The sequence below is a fragment of the Pecten maximus genome, chromosome 8, assembly GCF_902652985.1.
Source record: "Pecten maximus chromosome 8, xPecMax1.1, whole genome shotgun sequence".
Taxonomy (NCBI): Eukaryota; Metazoa; Mollusca; class Bivalvia; order Pectinida; family Pectinidae; genus Pecten; species Pecten maximus.
This window is the reverse complement of record NC_047022.1, coordinates 19,211,944-19,236,118: the sequence shown is the minus strand read 5'-3', so window position 1 is coordinate 19,236,118 and position 24,175 is coordinate 19,211,944. Positions and strand designations below refer to the sequence as shown.

Genomic DNA, 24,175 nt, shown 5'->3' with positions numbered 1-24,175 from the left:
TGTTGAAGTCAAACAATTGTTTTTTCTGTTGAAGTCAACCAATTGTTCTCTGTTGTCTACAAACCCATTGCTTTCTCGTGAAGTCGATCTATTGTTTTCTATTGATGTCAACCCATTTTTTTCAGATTTTAAGTCATCTTATTGTTTTCGGTTATAGTCCAAACTATTTTCTGTTGATGTCCATGTATTGTTTTCTGATAAAGTCCATCTAATGCTTTCTGTTGATATGTTAATTTTCTACCAACCCTTTAAAAGCAGTTTGGTTTTGAACTGAATTTCTTGATTTAGTTTTGTACACTGGTGCCACCAGGTATCTGGCAAATTACGAATCATTCTAATTTAATAATAGCGGGTCATTAAATTTACTTACTCAAGCCCGGACTTGGTACAAAACAACTTCTTAAAGAGTTACAGTATCAGTGTGAAAGCCTGTCTGTCAGACACGCTTACTTACACTTTGATACGTACGATTTAAGTCAGTACAGATACACACAGCCATCTGAGTCACCAAAAGCGAACAAAACGATAACTATCAGATCGGGATCGCTTTTTGTATTTCCAGACATTGAAATAATATCCACACTTTAAATTTTGCGTATATTTTAAAGAACCAAGTTCTAGTGAGTTAGTAATTGGTAAAATATGTACATGGTAATGCTTATAATATCATCACAAAGGCAACATCTGCTTCGTAATTTACTATTTACTGGGATGCATTTGTCTGGTGATCTTTCATCTGATATACTGCACAGATATGAATTGTTTCGTATTGTGATATTATCGATTTAAGTTAGAATTCGAATTTCGTTATAATATAGGTCTTCTCTGTTGTATTTGCTATAAACTACTGTCATCAGCGATCATGCGACAAATCTAACTTGGACTTTTCGCCTTCTTGAAAAGAGATGTCATGCCAAAAAGCTACAAACGATTCCCCCGTATACAGCACACTTCCAAAGATTGTATTTTGCCTACCACTATAGAAATATACTTGGCAGTTGCTACATCATTATGACGTGTCTGTGCATTGTTATTATCAACTACAAGTCCCAAAATACTTACTATGATAAAGAGTTATATCCTCTAACGAGTTTTGGCAAACACTCCAAATTAAAGGTCCGTGACTAACCTCTAAGGGAAATTACTCTAATCAGTTTAGGTGTCATGCTACCATTTTTCATTGAAGTACTGAAATATGACGGTAAAGTTAGTGTTCAATTGCCCTGCTGACGTGTACCCTTGATGAAGACATGGTTTTGTATGTCTGGACTTGTTCTATAGGATTATAAGACTGATTACAAGGATATGTGTATTGGAACCACATGTTCGAACACGAGATACATATGATGGCGGGGGGAAGGTCGTCACTGTATAGAACCTGGGTGTTTCTTGCGTGATGTTTTCATCTCCTGTAGTCTGAAATAGCATCCTGTCTCCATTATAAAACATCGCTATGTGTGCCTGTTGCCACTTTGGATGTCTATGATGCAGGGTTGAGGAGGAAGTTTTTCCTACATATAATGTATTGTTATATACGAGGTACATATATCACATATGCTGCACAATGACGTTTGAGGTGGCATTTGGACACGTGATGAGTGTCTAGAACTACGGCCTGGATAATAATTGTCTCCAATCCCGTATACCTGTATTAATCAAACTACTATGACAACGTCGGCTAATGTGGTATATACGTTTTTCACTGTTACTATATCGTACAGGAAAATTAATCACGTCTGCAACATACACCAAAAACTGTACCCAGTTAAACATTTGACCCAATTAAACATTCTGCCTAAATCAGCATTTCCCCACTCACTGGAAAGCTCTATCAAGTGTTTACTTCACTCTTAACATTTGTTCTTTTCCTAAGAGATAACAAATTAACAGTGTAAATCCCGATGTGAGTTGAAATAGCCACACAGCATTATGAATATTATTGTATTTTTAGATCAAGCTAAAATATTACTACATAGATTATAATTTAGCTTTATAAGATATTTAAAAATGTATATAATATCATATCAAATTATTATTATTCCTGTATATGAAATGGATAGTGACGTCATTCACAAAGCCTTATCGCCACACCCCCTACAACGCTGAAGTTTTTTCCCCTGGTCTATGTATACAATCTTTTTTTCTCAGATAAACTGCCAGCTTGTTCCCGAAATAGATATGTAGCCGTATGTTTTCACAGATATAATAAACTTGTCATTCTATTGACACTATTTCAAGTTTGAAGATTATGTTTGACAGCTTAATATAGAAACTCGAATTGGATTTGTCAGCTTATGCCTATATGTATTTGAAAAGGAATAAATTATCTATCTAACACGAAGTAATAATCATCTTTTAATTTCATATGAAAATATAATGTAAAGGATTCATAATAACTTATTTTGGTTATAAATTTGGATAAATATATTAAACAAAATCCCCGAGAAAGAAATATTATCAATAAAGAATTTAAATGGTTAAGCTAACCAGCGACTGACACGATGGCTGATCATTCTCAACGGGTTAGTCATACGGTTAGAAATAACATAAACGGCTGTCTATGATTTGCACGTGGCTCCATGAAACCATTCATACTGAGCAACATCAGAAACCGTCTGAATTCGGTGTTAAACCATTCGGTTTACTACCAGGTGGACTATCGCAGATACAGGTTATAAAAATGAGCATTGGTTTCAGATCGATTACAGAATTAAACAAGTTTTGTAAATATAATTACCATACAAAATTGCTGTATGATGATATAGATTGTATACCGTTTATTGAGTAAAACAAATATTTCCCCAATTTTACTTCGTTCGTCAAATCCGAAGATTAAATTATGCTTGGTTTTTGCGTATATGATATACACAGATGTAAAAGCAAGCAGAAAACTATAACATCAGATTATTAGCAAATCTACATAAAGGAACATAAAGGAATCCGGATATTTAAATAATACAATATCTAGTCGACCATACACGTTGAAAATGTCAACGGTCTCCATTTATCTTTTTGGGGTCATCTTTCTATATTTTAATTTTAATTGAGACTCATATTGAATTTCATTCTGCCATTTTCCCTCTGATTCACCCTTGTTGCTCTAAACATCACTGATGGGTCTTTGAAGGACAAAACAGATCTATGTGGCAGTATTATTTAATATCTAATATTTATATTATAATATTCATATTTGTTAATTTCCCTATGAAACAGTATATTATTTATTCCACATAAACAGTATTATCAAATTCTTATTTGAATATACTGTTCACTTGTGTGTCCTTTGTAGAATCCTTGTAGACATAACATAAAACGTAGATCTCCTCAGGATGAACAACTATGCTAGTGGTTTCGTATATAAATAGGCTGCATATCACCATTTTCTGTCATTAGTTTTATGTATTATGCGAGCGGGTAATAGAGCGTGCCACCAGTAGGTAACGGATTCCTAGTGATCCCAGACATGTTACATGTGCGAAGGTTATATGCAGATGAATAGTACAGACAGTAACCTTGATAACGTGACGTCATATGTTGCGTAGTAATACAGAATGTGTAAGTGTCAAAGTCTCCTACTGTGTCGTGGAACATCACGGCTGTTGCCTTTGGTCTAGAAAGTTGTTTTGTTAATCTGATTGGCGTTGATGCAACGTTTCTAGGTTTAACTTACCCAATCTGTGAGATTTTTTGGGTTTCTGTTGGGTTTTATCCTTTGTATGCGTAGATGTTATGGTAAACTGTGTAGCTAAGCTCTTCAGGTGTTAACACTCCGTTAATCCTTCACATGGTTACATATCAGAGGATGTATAATGCAGTAAAGAAGATTTAAATGTGCACATCCTTTAGATATATAAAACCGATTTGAGATAACAATGCATCGACTCATGTCGCGAGTTGGCAACACCCAAATTTTCTCATGAGTCAAAAATTGTCAGTATTAAGTTATACTTGGAAATATGTGTACCTAAAAACTTATGTTGACAGGTACACGATTCCATAATATCAAAAACACTGGAATTCATATGACGTGTCAGGGTCTGTGGAATAAGCGAGCATAACTCACTGCAATAAATATGATAATGACGGAATGGCTACAATGCCTTTATACCTGACGTCGTTTGTCATAGGGGCGAATTGATTTGTCTAGATCCTATTATATTCACTTGAAGACACAAGCGACGCAAATGAGAGAAACAAGACATACAATTATGTTAGGAAGTGTTATTCCGAAGATTTGATTGCCTGTTTGTAGGTACATCGAAATGTCTCATTCCAATCAGAACGAAAATGTCTGTTATGTTTACAATATGATAATCATCAGAGATAGTATACCCTACATTCCTTCTCATCATATTCCTATATGTAAGCACCAAAGAGAATCGGACAACCCTATAGGCATCAGTATATATACACATCAATATTAAAAATAAAAAACTGTTTTCAGTCTGAATCGTAAGAACACCTTGCTATTCAATTCAGCAGGGTTGACTAGTTATATTGAATAAACGCCATATTGATGGGGGTCATCCACAGTCCATTTGCAAACAAAGAAACATGGAAAGTGTGCAACGAAACCATAGGTCGCACTAGGCCAGACAGCATAGTAGGTATTGTGACCCTTTGTTTGGCTCAGGGTGACTGTATTTGAAAACATGCCAACCTCAAGTACAGTACAACTAGGACAAACCTTTCGTTCAGGATGAGTGTGCTCACAATGGTAGTGTTAAGCTTAATTCTCTTCAGTTGAATATGCTGAGTGTAGTTTTTGTTTCACTGCAGGCCATTCTAGTGCATGCCATGAAAGGAATGAAGATCTTGTTAGCGAACCTATCTCTCATAACCAATATACTCACAACGCTTTGTAACTGTAGATAAACGACTTTGTAGTAACGGAATTTAAAACAAGAACTGCATAACCTGATATTTCTTTTTTAACTAGTCCTGGTCAAAAGCATATCTAGGTGGAATAATTTTACATCGCGTTCATCCGAAAAGAAACAATGTGTGCGATATACAACAGAAATTTGATCTGATTTGGTTGCATATAATGTTGTTTGTATTTTTGTGTCTTCTTTTAAAAGCACGCTTATTCTTATGATTGACAAGGCGAATATGTATTATGATAAAACAGTTTATACCATATCTCCACGTTTACAGGTATAACTAAAATTGGTTGAATTTTTAAGGTATTTAATGGTCACTTTAATTGCACATGTTGATTAAAAGCCTAACAAGGATATCTTCTCTGTAATCTGAATCGATTTCCTTTAATTATTTTTGTATCTAAACGTGATAACTTTGATAACAACCAGCCAGCTAATTCTAAAACCTTAGTTCTCATTTTGAGAATGTAAATTAACCCGCATTTCATCCAGAGTTGTCTGGCGGGTAGATGCAGAAGCAGAAGACGCCCTCCCCTCCGAAACACCAGGTCCTATTCTCAATGGATTTTACAATGGTCGTCATGAAAATCTGTATTATTGTTGGTATTTTGTCTCCGTTTGATTGATTTTGAATTAGAACTATATTTTCTTATTTTGTCGACATTCTCTGTTGTTTTTAAGTTCTTTGATGCTTAATGAAGAGTTGAAAAGACACCGATAATGAATAAAAAAAATACGTATACGTGAGGTGATAAGAAAGCATTTTAATGTCAATTGTCAATTTACGGGGGGATATTATCGAAATTCGTATAAGGTTAAAGTTTATTTCCTTTCAGATTTATATCTAGCTGTAAACTTTGTGTAATGTTTATATACCTCCCGTATACCGGAAAGAAGGTATTATATATTATTACCAGTAAGAACCCCACACCTAAAACTTGAGACATGCATAGGTCACAGGAGCATGCATGTTCTTGTTGGTCTTTTGCCTAAGACATATAATAAATGTAATCAGGTTTCTTATTGCACGGCAACTAAGGGAGCCGCACGTGCCAGAACACGTGTTTTCTTCATAACAATAAGATAAGCGTTGTGTCGGCATTATGACGTTAAAATGATAAGCGTGAAATTGATTGTCTGGGTTTCAATTTTCTGTTTCATTTTCCATTGATGTTTCTTTTACAATAAATATACTCCCCGCCATATATACCACCCTGATTTTCTATTGATTTACCGGATATTTTCAAATGGGCAGTACGTATTTAGGTTGTCTAACGCTTTCTTCGTTTAAGGAAAAGTTTTTTTTGAAATCGCACCTTGAAAAATCTTCTTGTTCATAAATTGTATTAATAAACTAAATATAATCCTATATTCTAACTTCCAAATAATGTGCTTTCTTGCATAGACAATTCCAACCCAATTTTGATTACCTAATTATATTAAAAAGCTTCAAACATTTTCATTATTTAGACAACATATTGAAAATTCAATGTACATTTTCATACAAATGTGAGAGAAAGCAAAAATGTGAGAGAAAAATTGACGAAATGTGCGACGTAAGGAAATGAGGAAAGAAATGACATTAAGGGTCAAGTGTCGCCGACGACAAACACCAAGTGAGGTTACAAGGTCCAATAGTGATGTGATGTTACCAAATGAATTGAGATTGGTCAACCCATGGTTTTTATTCAACGAAACATCAACCAATGAAATGTTAACCAAATGAAAATTCAACCATTGGTGATTCAACAAAACATTAAACCAATGATCATGCACCATTAATAAGTTCAATGATATGGAAACAAAACACCAAGTTTTGGTAGTGTTGATTTTAATTATATGATGCCGTTTGATGTCAATTTGTTTTCCACATAATTATATTTTGTTTTCACGTTCACATAATATTAACGTAAGGGCTGTCTAAAAACAGAAATACATAAATTCACTCCCTAAAACCTGAAAACCTGTGAATTCCTTAATTGGCAAAACATTAAATTACAACTTCCTTGGATCACTATGCTACCTGATATAACATAGATTCAGAAATACACTAAGACATACATGTAGGTCTAGAACATAAAAGCTATTTAGCTAGTACCTTGTAACCTCTTTAGGAAAAGCACTGCTGTAGATTGTTAGGCGAATATATGTAACAATGGTTTATTTCTACATGGACTCACAGGGAAGTGTTATACCAAAAGTACAACCTCCTGTCTTGAATAATGAAACATTTTTTGTGAGGAGTTCTGATCAAAGAGATAGTCTTTTAGCTTTAGAGAGAATCTAGTAGTTTGTGGTGGATCATGTAAATGAGAATAATACCGGTAACCTCTCGAATCATGAATACCTTACTATGAATCTGTCAGTCAGTGCCACGTTAATGAAGCACAGAATGAACCTGGAATGAATATCCTAGGCATTGGTAAACTAAAGGTCAGGCTTGAAACATATCAGTTTATACCTCCTGTGTAATACATACTGTTACCATCACCAGTTCTGAATAGTTTTCTTTCTGTCCGTTGATTCTCATTTCGGGCAGATAATGGATTAATATACACACGTATATATGTGTAATATGTTTCAGTACATTCTGATAGATATTGAGCATAATTTCCAGTTAAAATGAAAACTGTTTTGAACTTTGGACGAATGATTTTCATGCTATAATTAACTCTTCATGCTATACTGTAACCTCGACTTGGAATTGTTCATATCGCTATCAACGTCGGCTTGATTGCACATTCATGATCAATTGTTCATCTTATGGATGGTGTGTGTTAAGAAGTGATTTTAATATGTATCAAATGTTTAATGAGATACATAAGTAATATGTTTTATACATGTACATGAAGTTTGTAATAAGTAAAGTGTATACATATAAAAAAGAATAGAAAGGTACATCATATAGTTGTTCCTCCTTTTAGAGCGAGGAACTGAAAGTGTTAGTGTGGAAACTCCATTTGTTAATTAATTAATACTGTTCGAATATCTCGAAGACCCTGGTTAACCCGAAGTTAACATTCAGTTCCGACGGTTTAATATGTCAAATATACTCGTTTATCTCGTATACTATGATATCTCGATGTTTTCAATGGTTCGACTGTATGTTTGATGATGCCTGTACATTTTCTTGACGAAACTTAACTTCTATTCACAAGATTTAGACTTGGCATTCAAGATTACAAACAAGGGATGTAGTTAAACAAATAAAATTGACATTATCTTAACGTAATATCTTTGTGATATTTAATGTCATTTCTTGATATTTGGAATGATCTATAAACGTTGGGTAAGTCTGTGTTTATAAATACACACGATGTATAACGTCATCGCGATAGTGAGCTCCTCTACAGCATCACAGAGCTATTTCTGATCAAGGCGATGATTAAAACCATCAGAACACATGTTTTAGTATGCGCACGTACGAGGTGCACGGTAGGGGAGGAAAGACTGTAGATGTTATACTAGGGGAGTGGTCGTTCCTCCGACACGTGCTGAGAGATTAAAGGGGCACACGCCATATCTAATAAATAGTTAAAGAGGCGCACTCCGAATCATGTTAATGCCTACATAAATTATACAATATACTGTGTTTTTGAGTGGAGGAGGTCTAGGATTAAATTCCGTTCTTTATTCGTTTAAAAAGATATGTTAACTTGGTGCAGAGAGTAATATTTATGTACATTAAGAAAAGTGTTACTATTTCAGTGTGTTTTTTTAATCTTATAAAGGTTATATTTTTTTATTTTGAATTATATACGCGACGCAGAAAATCTAATATATACACTGTATTACATATAGACAGGTGGGGTATGTATAACTTCTAAATGTGATATTTGCGGGTCCGGAATCTCACAAGATCATTTTTTAAGAACGCTCAGACATAGCTAATATTCAAGTGGTTGGGCAGAGGCAAGCGTATGTTTCTATATTAATTACTGAACTTATCTCTATTCCGGAAGCAGGTGATACAACCAGTTTGTGAAGCTCCTTCTAAATTAGTTTTTAGTTTTAAAATAGCTTCATCTTGCTGGGAATGTTGTTCCAGTTCTCAGACAGGTTACCCTTCCCAAATATCAAATATCCTTTTTTATCTTTAAAGCATCTCAGGGCGTCCTATACCATTTTTTTCATTTCTTTCATTCCTTCATTCCCTTTACATACATAATCATGTGCTTTAACCTATTTACGTTTTCATCGTATGTCTCGTTTCATTATTTATGCCTTGGTCCACATTTGGAAACTTCAAGAAAAAGTCAATTTCTGTGAACTTGTGATATCCTTGAATCTATATATAGATATTTGTTTGTATTCTTACAGATTTCGTTTGTTTAACATGGCGTTCTCTCTGTGTTTACATTCGATAAATATAAGAGATAATTAACAATTACTTGCATACCAGAGGCACAAAGCCCCTTAGCTACTTGCAAGGTATCCACATCCCTCAAATATCCATCTGCACGATGTGTTTTATGACATAGCTAATGTATTACTACGCACGGCTAGTCACAATGCACCAGTAAAAATATCACTACGCAGTGTAGAAAGTAATCCAGTGTCTCACAAATTGTTTACATTTGTTGAACTAAACATAAATAACCCTTAACGTTTTGTATAATCCCACCCTTATGTTGCTAAGATGACACTCGACCCTAATCATAAGAAACAATTTTGGAACCATAACAATAAATATTGTTTTGAAAAGTTCTTAGAAGCATCTGTTATATGATTTTTATGAAGATAAACTTTGTATTTTATGCATAATCCCAAAATTGCCTACCAAATGTTCTATTAAAACAAACCAATGCATAGTGACCTATCTAACAGCATGGAAAATGTATTATTGAAGCATAAGCGAAAAAAGCATTCAATTGTTTTGTGGTGTTTGAAAGTCAATATAAATTTGCTTCAGAAGAGAGAAATTAATGGATTATTGGAAATTTAATGATAGATGTTCATTTCTTTTCTACAACTCTTTACTGTACTTCTTTGAAAAGTGTCTAAGCTCAAAATGTTGACTGAACATTATAGTATAACTCACATATGTCTACAAAAAGAAGAAAACCTAGACTGTTTTTTTTTAAGAAAGCCACATACGTACTTTAAACCTTTGAATATATACATTTGGTAATGGATACAGTGCCGAATCGTGACTATAAAACTGCACTATGCAACTGTGTCCTCCTTCTTTATGCTAGGGACCAAAAGTGGAAATTCGATAAGGAAGCTAGGAATCTCCAAACTGACCTCAATAGATATAATATATATATATAAAGATATGTGATTTATAGCGTCATCTCGTTGAGGTTGATGAAATAGTCTACTATCTAATATATCGAGATGTATATGGGTCATTTGTATATTAATTGCAATGCTTTATGAGTCACTTGATCCACTAACGGGATTAATTGTGGCGACGAAAGAGGAATCTCGTCAGGCCCATCGTTTGTTTTTGTGGTATTGCTTTTAATTATGAATTAATTAAATATACTTAATTTACGGAACTAATCATTTGTGCTGTTATCCCCTAGTTTTATTGGCTTCTGACGAGTTAACTGATAATTAACAACCAAACACCATATTGCATATAGCATTAACGTACCATACATCAAGTGTCGAAGAGGAAGACAAAGACGCTTATGCTTCCCGAACACTTGGCCTTTAGGGGTCTGCGTATAAAGCTGTCTTTTGTTCATATTTGGCCCTACAGTAGATTTCCGAATTTGTATTTGGGATTATCGGTCTGTTAATGCTTCTCTACATGTCAGCAAAATTATCTACATCTAATAAATTATTAATACACTGAATAAGTTTTCTGATATTTTTCGACATCAAAATTATCTAAAGGACGATTTTTCGAAAACATCTGTAGCCCTTAGACCAAACATAGTGTCAGAGATTGTGGATACTCTTCATCGAGTTTCTGAGATCAGTTTATAATTTTCTTATTAGTGGATCGCTACTGGTTGGATAGACACGCTTCATCAGGCGGCTTAAAATCCCATCATCTGTGTTTACCACTGGCACAAGAAGTCAGCCACTACTGCTAACGAACAGCTGACTACACCATTTTGGTCTTACAAATGTAGCTGGGCGATATACATAGATATACGCATTTCATTGGTATCCTTTCTTCTCATATTTCAATACCTGACGCAAAAACCCACGATAACCTCCTACCGTTCTTCATCCAGAGGTCTTAGCACGGCAACCAGATGATATCCTTAGCAACCCTTCGTCGTATGGTTTGGTCTCGGATTAACTACTCAGTTTGATTCTAAAGCCACAAAAATGCAAAGGTTCTGACCGTATTAGCATGCTTAACGTATGACGAATGGTTTATATTCGTGCTTTGTTCATTCTGCCAACTTCCACACAATGTACGTGCCTTGTTAATAAACACTAGTAACGAAGAATAATGACTCCGTCTTGTATTCTTAGCATTATAGCTTAATGCAAAACATGGACAATAGAGAAAGAATACGTCAGAATGACTTACAAACACAAACATTCCAGTAATGTTGACACTATACTGCCCCATGGAGGATATGAGCAGCCAGCAGTACTTAACAATTAAATGTTTCGCTAGATTTTATTTAAGGCTATATGCTACCTTTAGTGACGTACAGTATGGATGGATGTCCTTTCAAAATCTGATCCACAAAATAAAGTCGTTAAAATATTTTTTATTGAATTTTAAGATGATTTCTGTTATTGTCTTGTCGGAATATTGCTGATAACGAATTTAGAAGTCATGATTATTTAATATTTTAAAGGGAGACAACACTAAAAATATCAGAAGTTTAATGAGAAAGGTAAGATTTAGTCATAAAACTTCATCTCGATTTGGCTGTTATTTTGTAACTGTTACGAAAACACTGATAGAGGTGTCAGATTTGAAACAAAGTGGCAGACAGATTGAATCCTCTGCACTCACGAATCGTGTAAAAATAGGTCTAAGTAAGTTTCAACTTACGTGGCAGAATGATGATGTCATACCATAAGATTTTGCGTTGCATTCCATGGGTCATCGTAGTGTACAACTAGACAGATTGAATGATTGATAGTTTAAACATTTAACTAGAATACAATGTTCACATATGATTAAATGTGAACGTTTCCATTTTTTTCTACCATACTTTAATTTTTTACAAAATAAGAAACAATTATATAGTGTTAAATTAACAAAGCGTTTGCCAAACTTGCCCAACATATGTTATGTTTGGCAGAGGTTTAGCATTACGTCTGCTAGATGTAGGAATTAGTTTTATAAAGCATGATAGTTTGTTTAAAACAATTTGACCAGATTGAGTAACAACGTTTAACAGCTCCTTTCAAGTTTAAATAGTTTCGTCTTAGCAGGACATTTTGTATGTCGGATATTAAAAAACTTCCTTGTAATGACTTCCTGTCATGTTTTACCAATATTCATACATCCCCACTGTCAACCACCCTTCACACAAACCCTCACATAGCACACAGCGACCCACCCAAAACACACAGCGACCAACACAAAACACACGGCGACCCTCACATAACACACACCAACCCACACATAACACACTCCAGCCCATACAAAACACACGGCGACCCTCACAAAACACACGGCGACCCTCACAAAACACACGGCGACCCTCACATAACACACGGCGACCCACACAAAACACACGGCGACCCTCACATAACACACGGCGACCCTCACATAACACACACCAGCCCACACAAAACACATGGCGACCCGCACATAACACACACCAGCCCACTCAAAACACATGGCGACCCTCACATAACACAATCCAGCCCACTCAAAACACATGGCGACCCTCACATAACACGCACCAGCCCACACAAAACACACGGCGACCCTCATATAACACACGGCGACACTCACATAACACACGGCGACCCTCACATAACACACGGCGACCCTCACATAACACACACCAGCCCACACAAAACACACGGCGACCCTCACATAACACACGGCGACCCACACAAAACACACGGCGACCCTCACATAACACACGGCGACCCTCACATAACACACTCTAGCCCTCACATAACACATGGCAATCCCCACATAACACACTCCAGCCAACACAAAACACACGGCGACCCTCACATAACACACACCAGCCCACACAAAACACATGGCGATCCTCACATAACACACGGCGACCCTCATATAACACACTCTAGCCCTCACATAACACATGGCAATCCCCACATAACACGCACCAGCCCACACAAAACACACGGCGATCCTCACATAACACACGGCGACCCTCATATAACACACGGCGACCCTCACATAACACACGGCGACCCTCACATAACACAAGGCGACCCTCACATAACACACGGCGACCCACACAAAACACACGGCGACCCTCACATAACACACTCCAGCCAACACAAAACACACGGCGACCCTCACATAACACACACCAGGTCACATGCCGAAGGTCAATAGTCACAATCAAGAATTATCTCCATCGTAAAAGGAAAGCATTTACCTTAACGGATTGGCCCCCTGTCTCTAGAGTGTTAACATTATAGATATAATTTATCTTTGGTATCTACGATATGTCTAGAAAAGGTTTCAAACTAGGAGGAGATGATCTACTATAATAATTCAGCAAAGCAATTGTTTACGAAACATTTGTTGTAGCCAATCTACCAAAATAAAATCCATTCCATACCCCGTTACACCATAGATGACTTGCTTGTATAAAGGCATGCAAATGAACTATATTGGATACTATTAAGAAGATATATATTCGCCGTACTACGCGACAAAACTCTCGGCCATAGTATTGCATATTGTTTTCTACACACTTGTTCCCGTTTTCTCCTAATAGAAAAATGCATACATATGCCATTGCATAGATCGCGGAAACTCTCTCGAATAGCAGAAATTCCATGCAACAAAGATGATTCGAATAATGCAACTTTACTTATATAATCTATATAATAAAGTTACTTACGTTGTATATGGAGCATGGTACATGTAGTATATTATATCAGAATTGCTCATGTGTTTCCCAAGTACACTGTATATTCTATATAACAGTGCTCCCACTAAGTGCTTGGAATATACTGTCTTTATCGTAACTTTCCCGTTTAAAGTATATGTGTGTGTGTGTGTGTGTGTGTGTGTGTGTGTGTGTGTGTGTGTGTGTGTGTGTGTTGTAAACTATAATATCAATGCTAGAAGGTCTATTTGCTATCTCTTGTGTTGATTTTAAGTATTCGAAAGATATTTTCTATGCATTTCTGGGAGTTACCTATTATATTGTAAAGTTAATGATAATGATATCAAGTATTTTGGACCGTTTGTATTGTAAAATATTTCATTAATGCTAGCATGTGTGTTTTAGGCTTACGGTTTACATTGTAAGGTTAAATATAATTGCTAGCATGTCTTTTTGAGGTTAACTGCGTATATTGTATAGTACTAAGTACTTGTATGTGTGAGGTTTTTATGATATAATGTATATCTGACATAAATTAAACTACCTTTTATTGTGTAGAATATATCATATGTGCTAGTAAGAATTTCTAGTGCAGTATCATATCTTATGATATTCCAATGAAAATCTTGAATGTCAATATTCGTACTTTAACATTACACAATGTAAAATAAAATTATGAATTTAGAAATATAGATTAAGGTAACTTTGTAGCAATCACACGAATACCTCTGGTTTTGGAGTTTCGGTTGTTATTCAAGCGTAACTTTTCATATGTTCCAGGTATCGACGGAGACTTGAGAGAGACAGATACTATACCACGTCCATTGATTACAACACACTCAACAGCATGACGAACCAAACTGCAACTACTGGTGGAAAGTTAGCGCAGGAAATCAACGATGAGTTCCTAACTTGCAAGATCTGTCTTGAAGGATTCAAGAACCCAAAATGCTTAGATTGTCTGCATACATTCTGCGAGCAATGCATCGACAATCACATCATGTCAGAATGTACCTATAAGAAATATAGCGATTATCGGGAATTCACGTGCCCTTTGTGCCGAAAGCGTACTCAACTTCCGCTAGGTGGCGTCAAGAAGCTTCCAGATAACTTCCTGGTTTCGAGTCTAGGAGAGGTGGTGGCGAGGCAGAAGCCATCAAAATTTCCTTTCTGTGACATTTGCAAACTTGTAAATAGAAAGCATCGCGAAGCTTCTTCTAAATGCCTGGATTGTAACAAACTGTTATGTAAAAACTGTGTGGAACTACATCGAGAAACGAAAGTCACAAAGAATCACAGCATATTCGATGTAGATATAGAGAAAGATATTGAGTGTAAAGAGCATCAGGAGGAGGTTGTCAGGTTCTACTGTGAACCCTGTGAGGCCTGTATCTGTGTGCTGTGCACATTCAATGAGCACAAAGACCACGAAATCTCTCAATTTTCGGATGCCGTAGAAAAGTACAAGGAAAGTATTCAAAAACTGTTAAACTGCTGTAAAAGTAAACTGGAGGTTTACGATCGTCAGCTGCTTGCTCTTACTGCTTGTGAAGGTACCATCAAAACTGCAGAGCAGAAGATACGCGATACTGCCATTCAGTTCATATCTGACATTAGAAATAGAGAAAAGCAACTCATTGATGACTTGCATTTTGAATACGGACCCATGGTAATGGATTACGTCAACAAGCGAAGTGACCTCCAGGTTAACGTTGATAGCTTAAAAAGTACATGCAGTTTGACAGAGCTTGTTCTGAAAGGAAAGGATATAGAACTTCTTCTCTTGAAGAAACAGGTCCAAGAGAAATTGTCGTGTCTTGCAGAAATTGAATTGAAGGACTTACCAAACACAGTTTTGAAGGAAATACATTTCACTGCCGGAAATTTGGATATGGGTCATCTACAAGATTCAGATAAACCAGTTGTTTCGAAACCGCAAAGGTCTTATTCTGGGGCAGCACCGACTCCCGCACCAAAAGTCAGCACTAGCAGCGTAACTACGCAGACAGATATGGAAGAAGAAGTGAAAGCCGCCCCAAAACCAGATATGACACATCAATACATCCAAACGGTGGTGTATGGAAGTGCTAGCAACAACTACGACTCCAAGTCCACCGAAACTGAGCACATTGAAACCCTTGAGAAGGGCGTTAACACCAGATCTCGAAGTCTTCAAAGTCTGACGTCACAGCTACAGAGGACAAACTCGGAAGACGTCGCCAGTCCGGAAGCTACAAGTCCAGATCCGGTTTCTTCTTCAGGACAGGAAGCGCGAAGAAATCGCCGCCGCAGGGAGAGACAGAAGGTTGAGGTTTCGTCCCGGCCCACGACAAACAACCCATCTAATACCATGTTAGTAATGGCATCTGGTAAAGGTGGCCCCCTCTTATCCTATAGCAGTAGCATTGAGGAGCACTATTACTCCCCTGAAGGCAGTAATAACGAAACCTGAAAACAATTATCACCAATTAGGCATAACTGAATTATTGAAAACGATCCAGGGCAATTAAGGTTACATATAGCGTTATTAAAAGTCATAAATTAACGAACTAATTGTAAAAACCGGTGTGCCTAGGGTTTTATTTAGCGAAAGCTATAATTAGACATTAGTTCTAAAATACATAAAACCTATAGATAGGCGCGGGAAGATAACAATAGGTAGCGGATTCTATAAATAGACATTAGTGCTAAAATTACCTAAAATTCTATAAAAATAGGTAGCATAACATATATTAATTTGTTGTTGCAAATGTCTAAGTTCTATAAATAGACGAGAGGTAAAAGAAATAGGGCCTATTGATATACATAAGTATATATACATATACAGAAAATACGTGACAAATCATTTTTATAGACGAAGAGTGATGATTATAGGTAATGAACCTATATTAACACAAAAATGGTGCTGAAAATTTTGTCGAAGATCTATAAATAAATGAGAAGGAATTTTTGAAAAGGGTAACGGAACTTGTTATTTGACATCAGTGCTGATAAGTACCATGTAAACATGCAAATATAACAGAACGAATAAAACGGAGAGCGAGCAAATAGGGAAGGATCGAGTCGATGATTGATCAGATTGTTGGCGGGCCCATCAATCGACGAAATGTGACAGATTGGGAAGTGATAGAAATAGGTACATGAGGTAGATCTAAAAATAGACGATGCCAATACGCATGCACAAAGATCTCGGAGAATTGGTGAAACGCCTTTTAACATGGAAAGAAGTTTTTTATGACATTTCTTAAATTTTAAATGTAAGAAAATGTATGCAGGACACTGAATGTCGTTAGTGCTGTTTCTACTACAATTACACATGAGGTCAGTGTGTTTTAAAGTGTTTCATTTCCTTAATATTGATATCCTAGAGTAGATATGAATATATGTCATATCTTCTAATGAACCTGAACTACTTAATACATGTAGAGATATTTTCTAGCATTTAAAGTTCATCTTATGTTCGACCTTGTATTCTGATGACAAGATTTTAAGATAAAAATGTAAAAAGGTTATAAAGAGAAAGCATTATTTAGGAAAAAACTCGTTTGACGGTATATAAATTTCATAAAAAAATATAGATAACATTTTTAGATGTTTGTATCTTTTTGGGAAAAATACATCTTATATCATTAACTGTATACGTTTCCCTTCTGAATTTTTGACACATTCACTTTTAAACTATTCTAATGTACTATCAATAACTTCTTTGGGATCTCCTTTTGAAAAACCGCGTGGTGTGTTTTGATTTTACACATAATTTTCATTTGGTTGATTTTCAACATCCAGTTATGAATTTTGAATAAGATGTGTTCACATATTTCGAAAAAAAACTCATTTCTACTAACTAGTGTTACTCATATTCTGTTTCCCCAATTGCTTATATCATATTTACATTTCTGATAAATTAAGATAAATATAATTTTCACTTAATTGTTTAACTAATTATCTAGATCCTGACTGGCTTGTTCTATATGTACTTTCTGAGATAAATTTATTCAGATAAATGTAATTTTCACTAAAATGTTAACTCACTTTTTGAGACCCCCCAATTGCTTGTTCCAAATGTACCTTTTTCAGTTGAATCCAATGGCACTTCCACTTGTAAGCGACAATCAGCTTTCTCTCCTTTCAGACTCAATGGTTCACCAAGACTCGGTGTTGTTTTGTTCGTAGTATGCAAACGTGTATATAACTCCATTACTGAATTTATCTTAAATATATCCACCTACGCCCGATATCGAATGCTACCGCACTGACATTTTAGTATGGACATATCCAGATTAATTCTTGAAACTCATTAAGCATCCTACATTTAACATATTTACCGAAATGAAATAACGGAAATGCGAGTGTTTAGTATAGGGAATAATGTTAAGGATATTCATCGCTACTAAACTGATTTTCATTTTGGTATAGTCAGTTCATATTACATAACCTTCATTTAAATCAAAAACAATCATTCTGGTGTGGATATTTATATAAGCGATGTACTAGTGTTGTTACCTGTTTGTGTCTAACGATCCGTAGTATAAGATGCTTGCTCATTGGTCCCTGCAACTATTCTAGTACAGTGAATGTGATTGGCTAATATGGATATAAACATATCAGCAATATCAGTTCTCTCATTGAATCACCGAGTGCTGCTAAAGAAAGAATCGGTTATGTTACTGAAACTTCGGTCTTCGACTGAAACGTCTCGGATTCCCAACATCGATAATGTAACTATATCCTCTTGAAACTATTGTCTTCGTACATCAAAAGACAATAAAACTAAATTTCTGTTTATCTTGCATTAAAAACATTATTGCAAAACGATAATAAATACTTATTCGATAGGAAAGTATTCCGATCTAAACTGCTACAGGTCGTGCGAATCCAAAAGTGATCAGGAATAAGGTCAATATCATAATGGTGGTTGACACATGTATGTGATAAAATACATAACTGAAATTCCATTCAATCCATTTTATTAGTACGAATCAATTTAGACATGCCATTCATAAAGTTATAATTTCATCAAGAACAATACCTGCGAAAAATTATTGTTAACGTAAGTTGTAGTTCACTTGTATACCTGACATAGTTTACAATTAATTTTCAAATTATCTAATTATAAATCACTTAAGCACAAATATAAAATATGTTTTCTCTTGTAAATCTTTAAAGACTATTATATCTATATATCAGTTTTTACGACTAGTAGTTTTCAGAAAATATGTTATTAAGGTAAAATAAATAAGTTTGTGTATTTTCAATGACTGATAGTTGGTATATTTGTGCATAGAAAATGCAAAACCCTTTATGACAAATAGATAATTCATCACCGTCATTCCATTAAGTATTTTCAAACCAGTGCCCGTTCATAGATATATAAATGCCATTCACTATTGATTCTTATTCCCTACTAACCCACATCATCACCTATGTATGTGAAGTAAACTTGTATGTAATAATGATGTTTGAACTATCAAGTTTGTGTATGCCTATTGTATACTGGGATATTTTCGCTGTAGTTTCACTTGTGCCCTTCTTCCGTTCTGAAAATCAATAAAAAGGAGAAAGCCCACTTGCGACTTTCCTCCGTGGTGAAAGTTAAGATTCGTTTTAGCTTTTGGGACTTCCATAATAACGACAATTTTTTACTTCACTATTTCCCTTTTGTAAAGAAATAGACGTTTCATTTTGAATATCGCAAAATGATTATTCAAACAAATACTTGTTAGTTACTGGTATATAAGGAAAGTTTACTGGAAAAAAAAGTAAATTTAGTGCTATACTTATAGGGGATTAAGCAACGAATGTCAGATGTATCAAAGGGCAAAATCTTCCCGTATACAATAGTTAATTGTGTCATGTACAAAAGAACCTTGGTGAAATTGCAATCCGCAATATCCATAGACTGGAATTGTTTGTTTTTATTTGGTTTTATTTTATTGATTTGTTTGTTTATTTTATTTATTCTATTGTTGATAATAATGTTATTATAAAAAAAATCTCAAAAATAGTTAAAACAAAATGAAGATAAACTGAATGAAATTTATTAGTCTTGTTTAAAAAAAAAAAAAAAAAAGACAATTTATATAAGCGGTTGACCAGGTTCTGCTGTATGGCTCTATTTATACTTTATGTCTAGTAAAGATAAACATAAATGTATTTATGATATATGTGGTATATTACATATGTACATCACCTACTGTTAATAACTTTCTGTATTACAAATGTATACAATTATGTTATACACTTTCACATATTTGTACATTTGTAATATAGATAAATATATGTATATAACGTTTACATATCTGTAAATATATATATTATATAATTTACATAGCTTTATATACAGCAATCTAATATGTGTCCATTTAATGAATTATATTTGATACCTAATAACACAATATTTTGATTATAGTAGATAATGATTATAATATACATTTGAATTCCACGTTTTATGAGTATCTTCATTTCCCTTGATGTAGTATAATTATTTAGAAGATGTTCTCATTAAGCACTCCATAGAAATATTGTCCATTCGATTGATCATTTTCAAATTCAAATTATTTTCGTTGTACATATGGCGGATACTTGTTTTGGTCGCAACAATAAACGAGAAAAAAACAGTTTCAGTAAATGATATAACATGTTTTTTTGCAAATGATTTTCGTCGAATAATTGTACGTGTAATACAAGCGTATAGATATGGTGGAACATCACAATCCTCTTGTTGGATTCCATTGTTTTGTGATTATATATGATTGTTATGATAATATTAGGCGAGACAAGAACTTACCTGTCGTCGTTGTTTTACTTACAGGTGTATGCAGTAGAAACCCCGACTTATACAAGATATATACCACGGTAGCTAGGATCGCCAAGGATCTGTCCCGAACTCCAAACTTAAATCCAAAACGAGGTCGTGGCACGTGACATATGAACGTCTGAGACCAACGTAAATTTTGACCTTCAAGATGGCGGCGATGAACTTGCATGGGATAGGCTGGAGTTACCGGTCGTTATTGCGCACTTACCGTCGCTCAGAATTTCAATGGCGACATGATTTGAAAGTGTATATATAACGATCGATAACTCCAGACTCAATATATTACCTGTATGACCAAACTTCATTATAAATATTCAGTTTGATTTTGCTTTCGTTGAAAACACTAGTTTATTTCTGTGAGGCGCTATTGAGCGGTATACGCTTTCTTATATATCTGAAATTAGTTTTGCTTGATAAACCCATATTCCTCAATCGTATTGTCTATATATACTTGTCAATCCCTAGATAGAAATCAATTTAGGACAGATGAAGTCTAATTTGAATGGCAAATTTGTCCCCTTTTTTCTAACTACATGCATAAGAATTATGATGTCAAAGTTTATTTGGGAACAGACGTTCGGAGCATGTCGTTTTCATTATTTTATATTCATAATGTAACTAGTTGTTATTATTTCATTCATCATTTAACGTGCTAAACGTTGGGACAGATCCGAGAATTTAACAATCCAGCATGATTTTTCCGTTAATAATTCATCTTATTTTCTGCCTTTCTTACCTCATGTTTGTTAAAATTTAATTAATTGATTATGAAGTCACCACCATGTAGAAAAGTACTGATATATTCAAACAACTCACCTTTCCAATAAAATATCTGTGATGAGAAACACATGTTTTCTAGTGCATTTATATAAGAAAAGAGGTACAAAATACTCAAAGGTTTAGTAACTATGGAAACATTATCAAATAGCTCAGTAAAATGTTTAATATTCATAATTAACAAAAGCTAATCTCGAAACTTTCCTTAACCACGCCGTTCATATAGATCTCATTCACACTAAACCATCCACTGATCACTGGGCTTAGGTCTTTATCCTCAATAACGCGGGCTAGATATAGACCTACAATACGCATGACTGTATTACAGCTGCATGTCGGGTAGATTTAGTTTCACATACATTCACGTGACGTATCAAAGATGGCGGCGGACGTCTGCCAAGGACAAAAATAGACTTCTTCCTTGCCAGATAATTCGTCTCGTCACGCATGACTGCATACAAGAAATAGTAGAATGGAGATGCGATCAGATATATAACCAATAGTGATTTACTCTGTAGATTCATTATAGAGATACATTTCAAATATGCATGTTCTTTCTGTAACCGATAGTTACATAAGTATCGTTAAATAGCATTTTGTTAAAATTTCCATTTCGAAGATCCATCCTAAAAATATGTAGAATGGACATGGTTTCTGGACTGAAAAAATGTATGAAAATTTTGAGTGGACTTTAGAAGTGTACATCTTACTTGTATTTCTGGAACTGAATGAGACCATTTATCGTTTATTCCACATTGTTTACCTGGAACTGGTGTACCTGTTTCTCAGTTGTCGCCCTTGATGTTCTAAGAAGACGGAGTATATGGAAGTGACTTACGTATGTCATGTAGATATTTCATTGGATGTATTTTACAAGCAAAAAGTATGGAGACATTCAGAAGTATTTTCTATTGAATCAGACATATTACTCAATACACAGTGTTCAAACTACAACAATTCGTCGTATTTCTTTGTTTTCGTTAGACGTAACAACACAAGACAATAAAAACAGTTAATATAATGGAATGGTAGATACAGAGGACAATCATAGTAAGGCATTGAGGGATATATAACCAGAGATTATAATCCAAAACTCAGATCGCGTTACACATAATTGATAAATAATATTGTACTGTGATTACGCATTTATTGAAAGATAAAAATCTCAATGAAGTATTGATAGGTCCTAATGAGAGTTTGAATAAATCTTTATGTTTTCAAGATGAAGTCGATTTGCGAACAACCCTTTCAGTCAGTGTCGTGGTAAGGTCAACCCTAGAACACCAATTTGCAAGCAAATTTGTGGTCATTAACAATGTAAGCAAAGGGGATATTTCACAGCGATAAAACAGGAACACCAGGTGTTCTTGAAAGGTAAACGTCTGTGGTGGCATTGACGACACCTGCACTATTAATCCAGGTTGCGCACACGTAATGACACCTCCAGAAAATGTAATTTATGACACTGAATCCATCAGACATACCAAAGACTGCTGAACACGCACCAGGCTCCATATCGCACAAAGTTTAGCTACTGTATCAATATGATGCGATATCGACAATTCCTCAAGAACGATAACTGGTGATACACCTTGCTACAATTACCAAGTTCTAAAAATGAGAATCAAAACGGCAATACCTGCAGCTATACTGAACTCCATATCGCACTATGAAACATTAAATTTCCAGTTCGTTCGCTATATTACCAATAAGAAAATCTTCAAGAAAATGATAGCCTGTGAAAAAATTTGCTTCCTTCCCATTTCCATTAAAGATGGATTGTTTATGTATTGGGGTCAATGACCATGTTGCGAATTGAAAAGATTAAATCATGGCATGAAAGGATTCCTTAAGAAGACGTATTTAACGATAAGATTGATGCTGGACAAATAAAACTAAGAAATTACTTCTTATTTATATCAAAACGACAACAAATACTTCCAGTATAAAGTGTAACAGTGGACTCGATTTTTTGGAAACACAAAAGACTGCATAAAATACACGTGCGCATATCGCCTTTAAATATAAACATATAATGTGTAATAATTAATTTAAAGCTACCCGAACTTGTCATAGAGGCTAAGAGACAAAGTATAAAATCTAGAACAGAAGATTTGTTACGACAAACAAAAATGAACAAATGAGAAGGAGCATCAATTCCATAAAGGAAATTATAATCATAATTGACTCAAACAGTTGATAATTGAGGAATTACTTGTAACTTGTCTGTAGTATTTTATTACACTATAGGCATAAGCTTGCACTAAAGACATACAGTATATTAGCACATTTTAATTCAAAATTAGAGTTACACTTTATACATACACACATGCAGAAGCAAATACATTAACTTGCTTCATACAGCATTTTTCCCCTCTAGAACTCATCTGTGATGATAAGGGCCTAAAATTAAAAAAAAAAAAACATCAAATGCTATTGTGACACAAGCTTCAAAAGTACAATATTAACAGTTTTTGTGCCTGCCAGTAATGAACGTCATACACATTTCCATTCAGTTTCATTTTGGCGACATACACTTTATTCAAACGAAGGAATGTCCCTTTAAGAGTAGCATGGTTGAATTATAACAGCGAGGAAAGAAGTTTGTAAACATACGATTAAATCATTAATTTAGTTATTACCAAGCAGAATGTGTGTATGTTCACAGAGGAAACAAAGGTGTTCACTAAAAACTAGCATACCATTGTTAGATAGATGAACCC

The 24,175-nt window shown here is 34.9% G+C and overlaps 1 protein-coding gene across 5 annotated transcripts in view; it reads left to right on the top strand.

Annotated features, from left to right (window-relative positions):
* LOC117332703 (tripartite motif-containing protein 2-like) overlaps positions 1-22,409 on the top strand; it is a 73,545-nt gene extending 51,136 nt beyond the window's left edge. For 4 of the 5 annotated variants that reach the window (XM_033891702.1, XM_033891704.1, XM_033891706.1 and 1 more), the window contains 2 exons: positions 14,639-16,210; positions 20,670-22,409. In XM_033891702.1, the coding sequence (XP_033747593.1) occupies positions 14,639-16,210; positions 20,670-20,682 (1,585 nt within the window). In that variant the 3' untranslated portion in view covers positions 20,683-22,409. The remainder of the gene's footprint in view (positions 1-14,638; positions 16,211-20,669) is intronic. The other variant, XM_033891705.1, reaches the window with a different exon arrangement.
* The last annotated feature ends 1,766 nt before the right edge of the window (positions 22,410-24,175 follow it).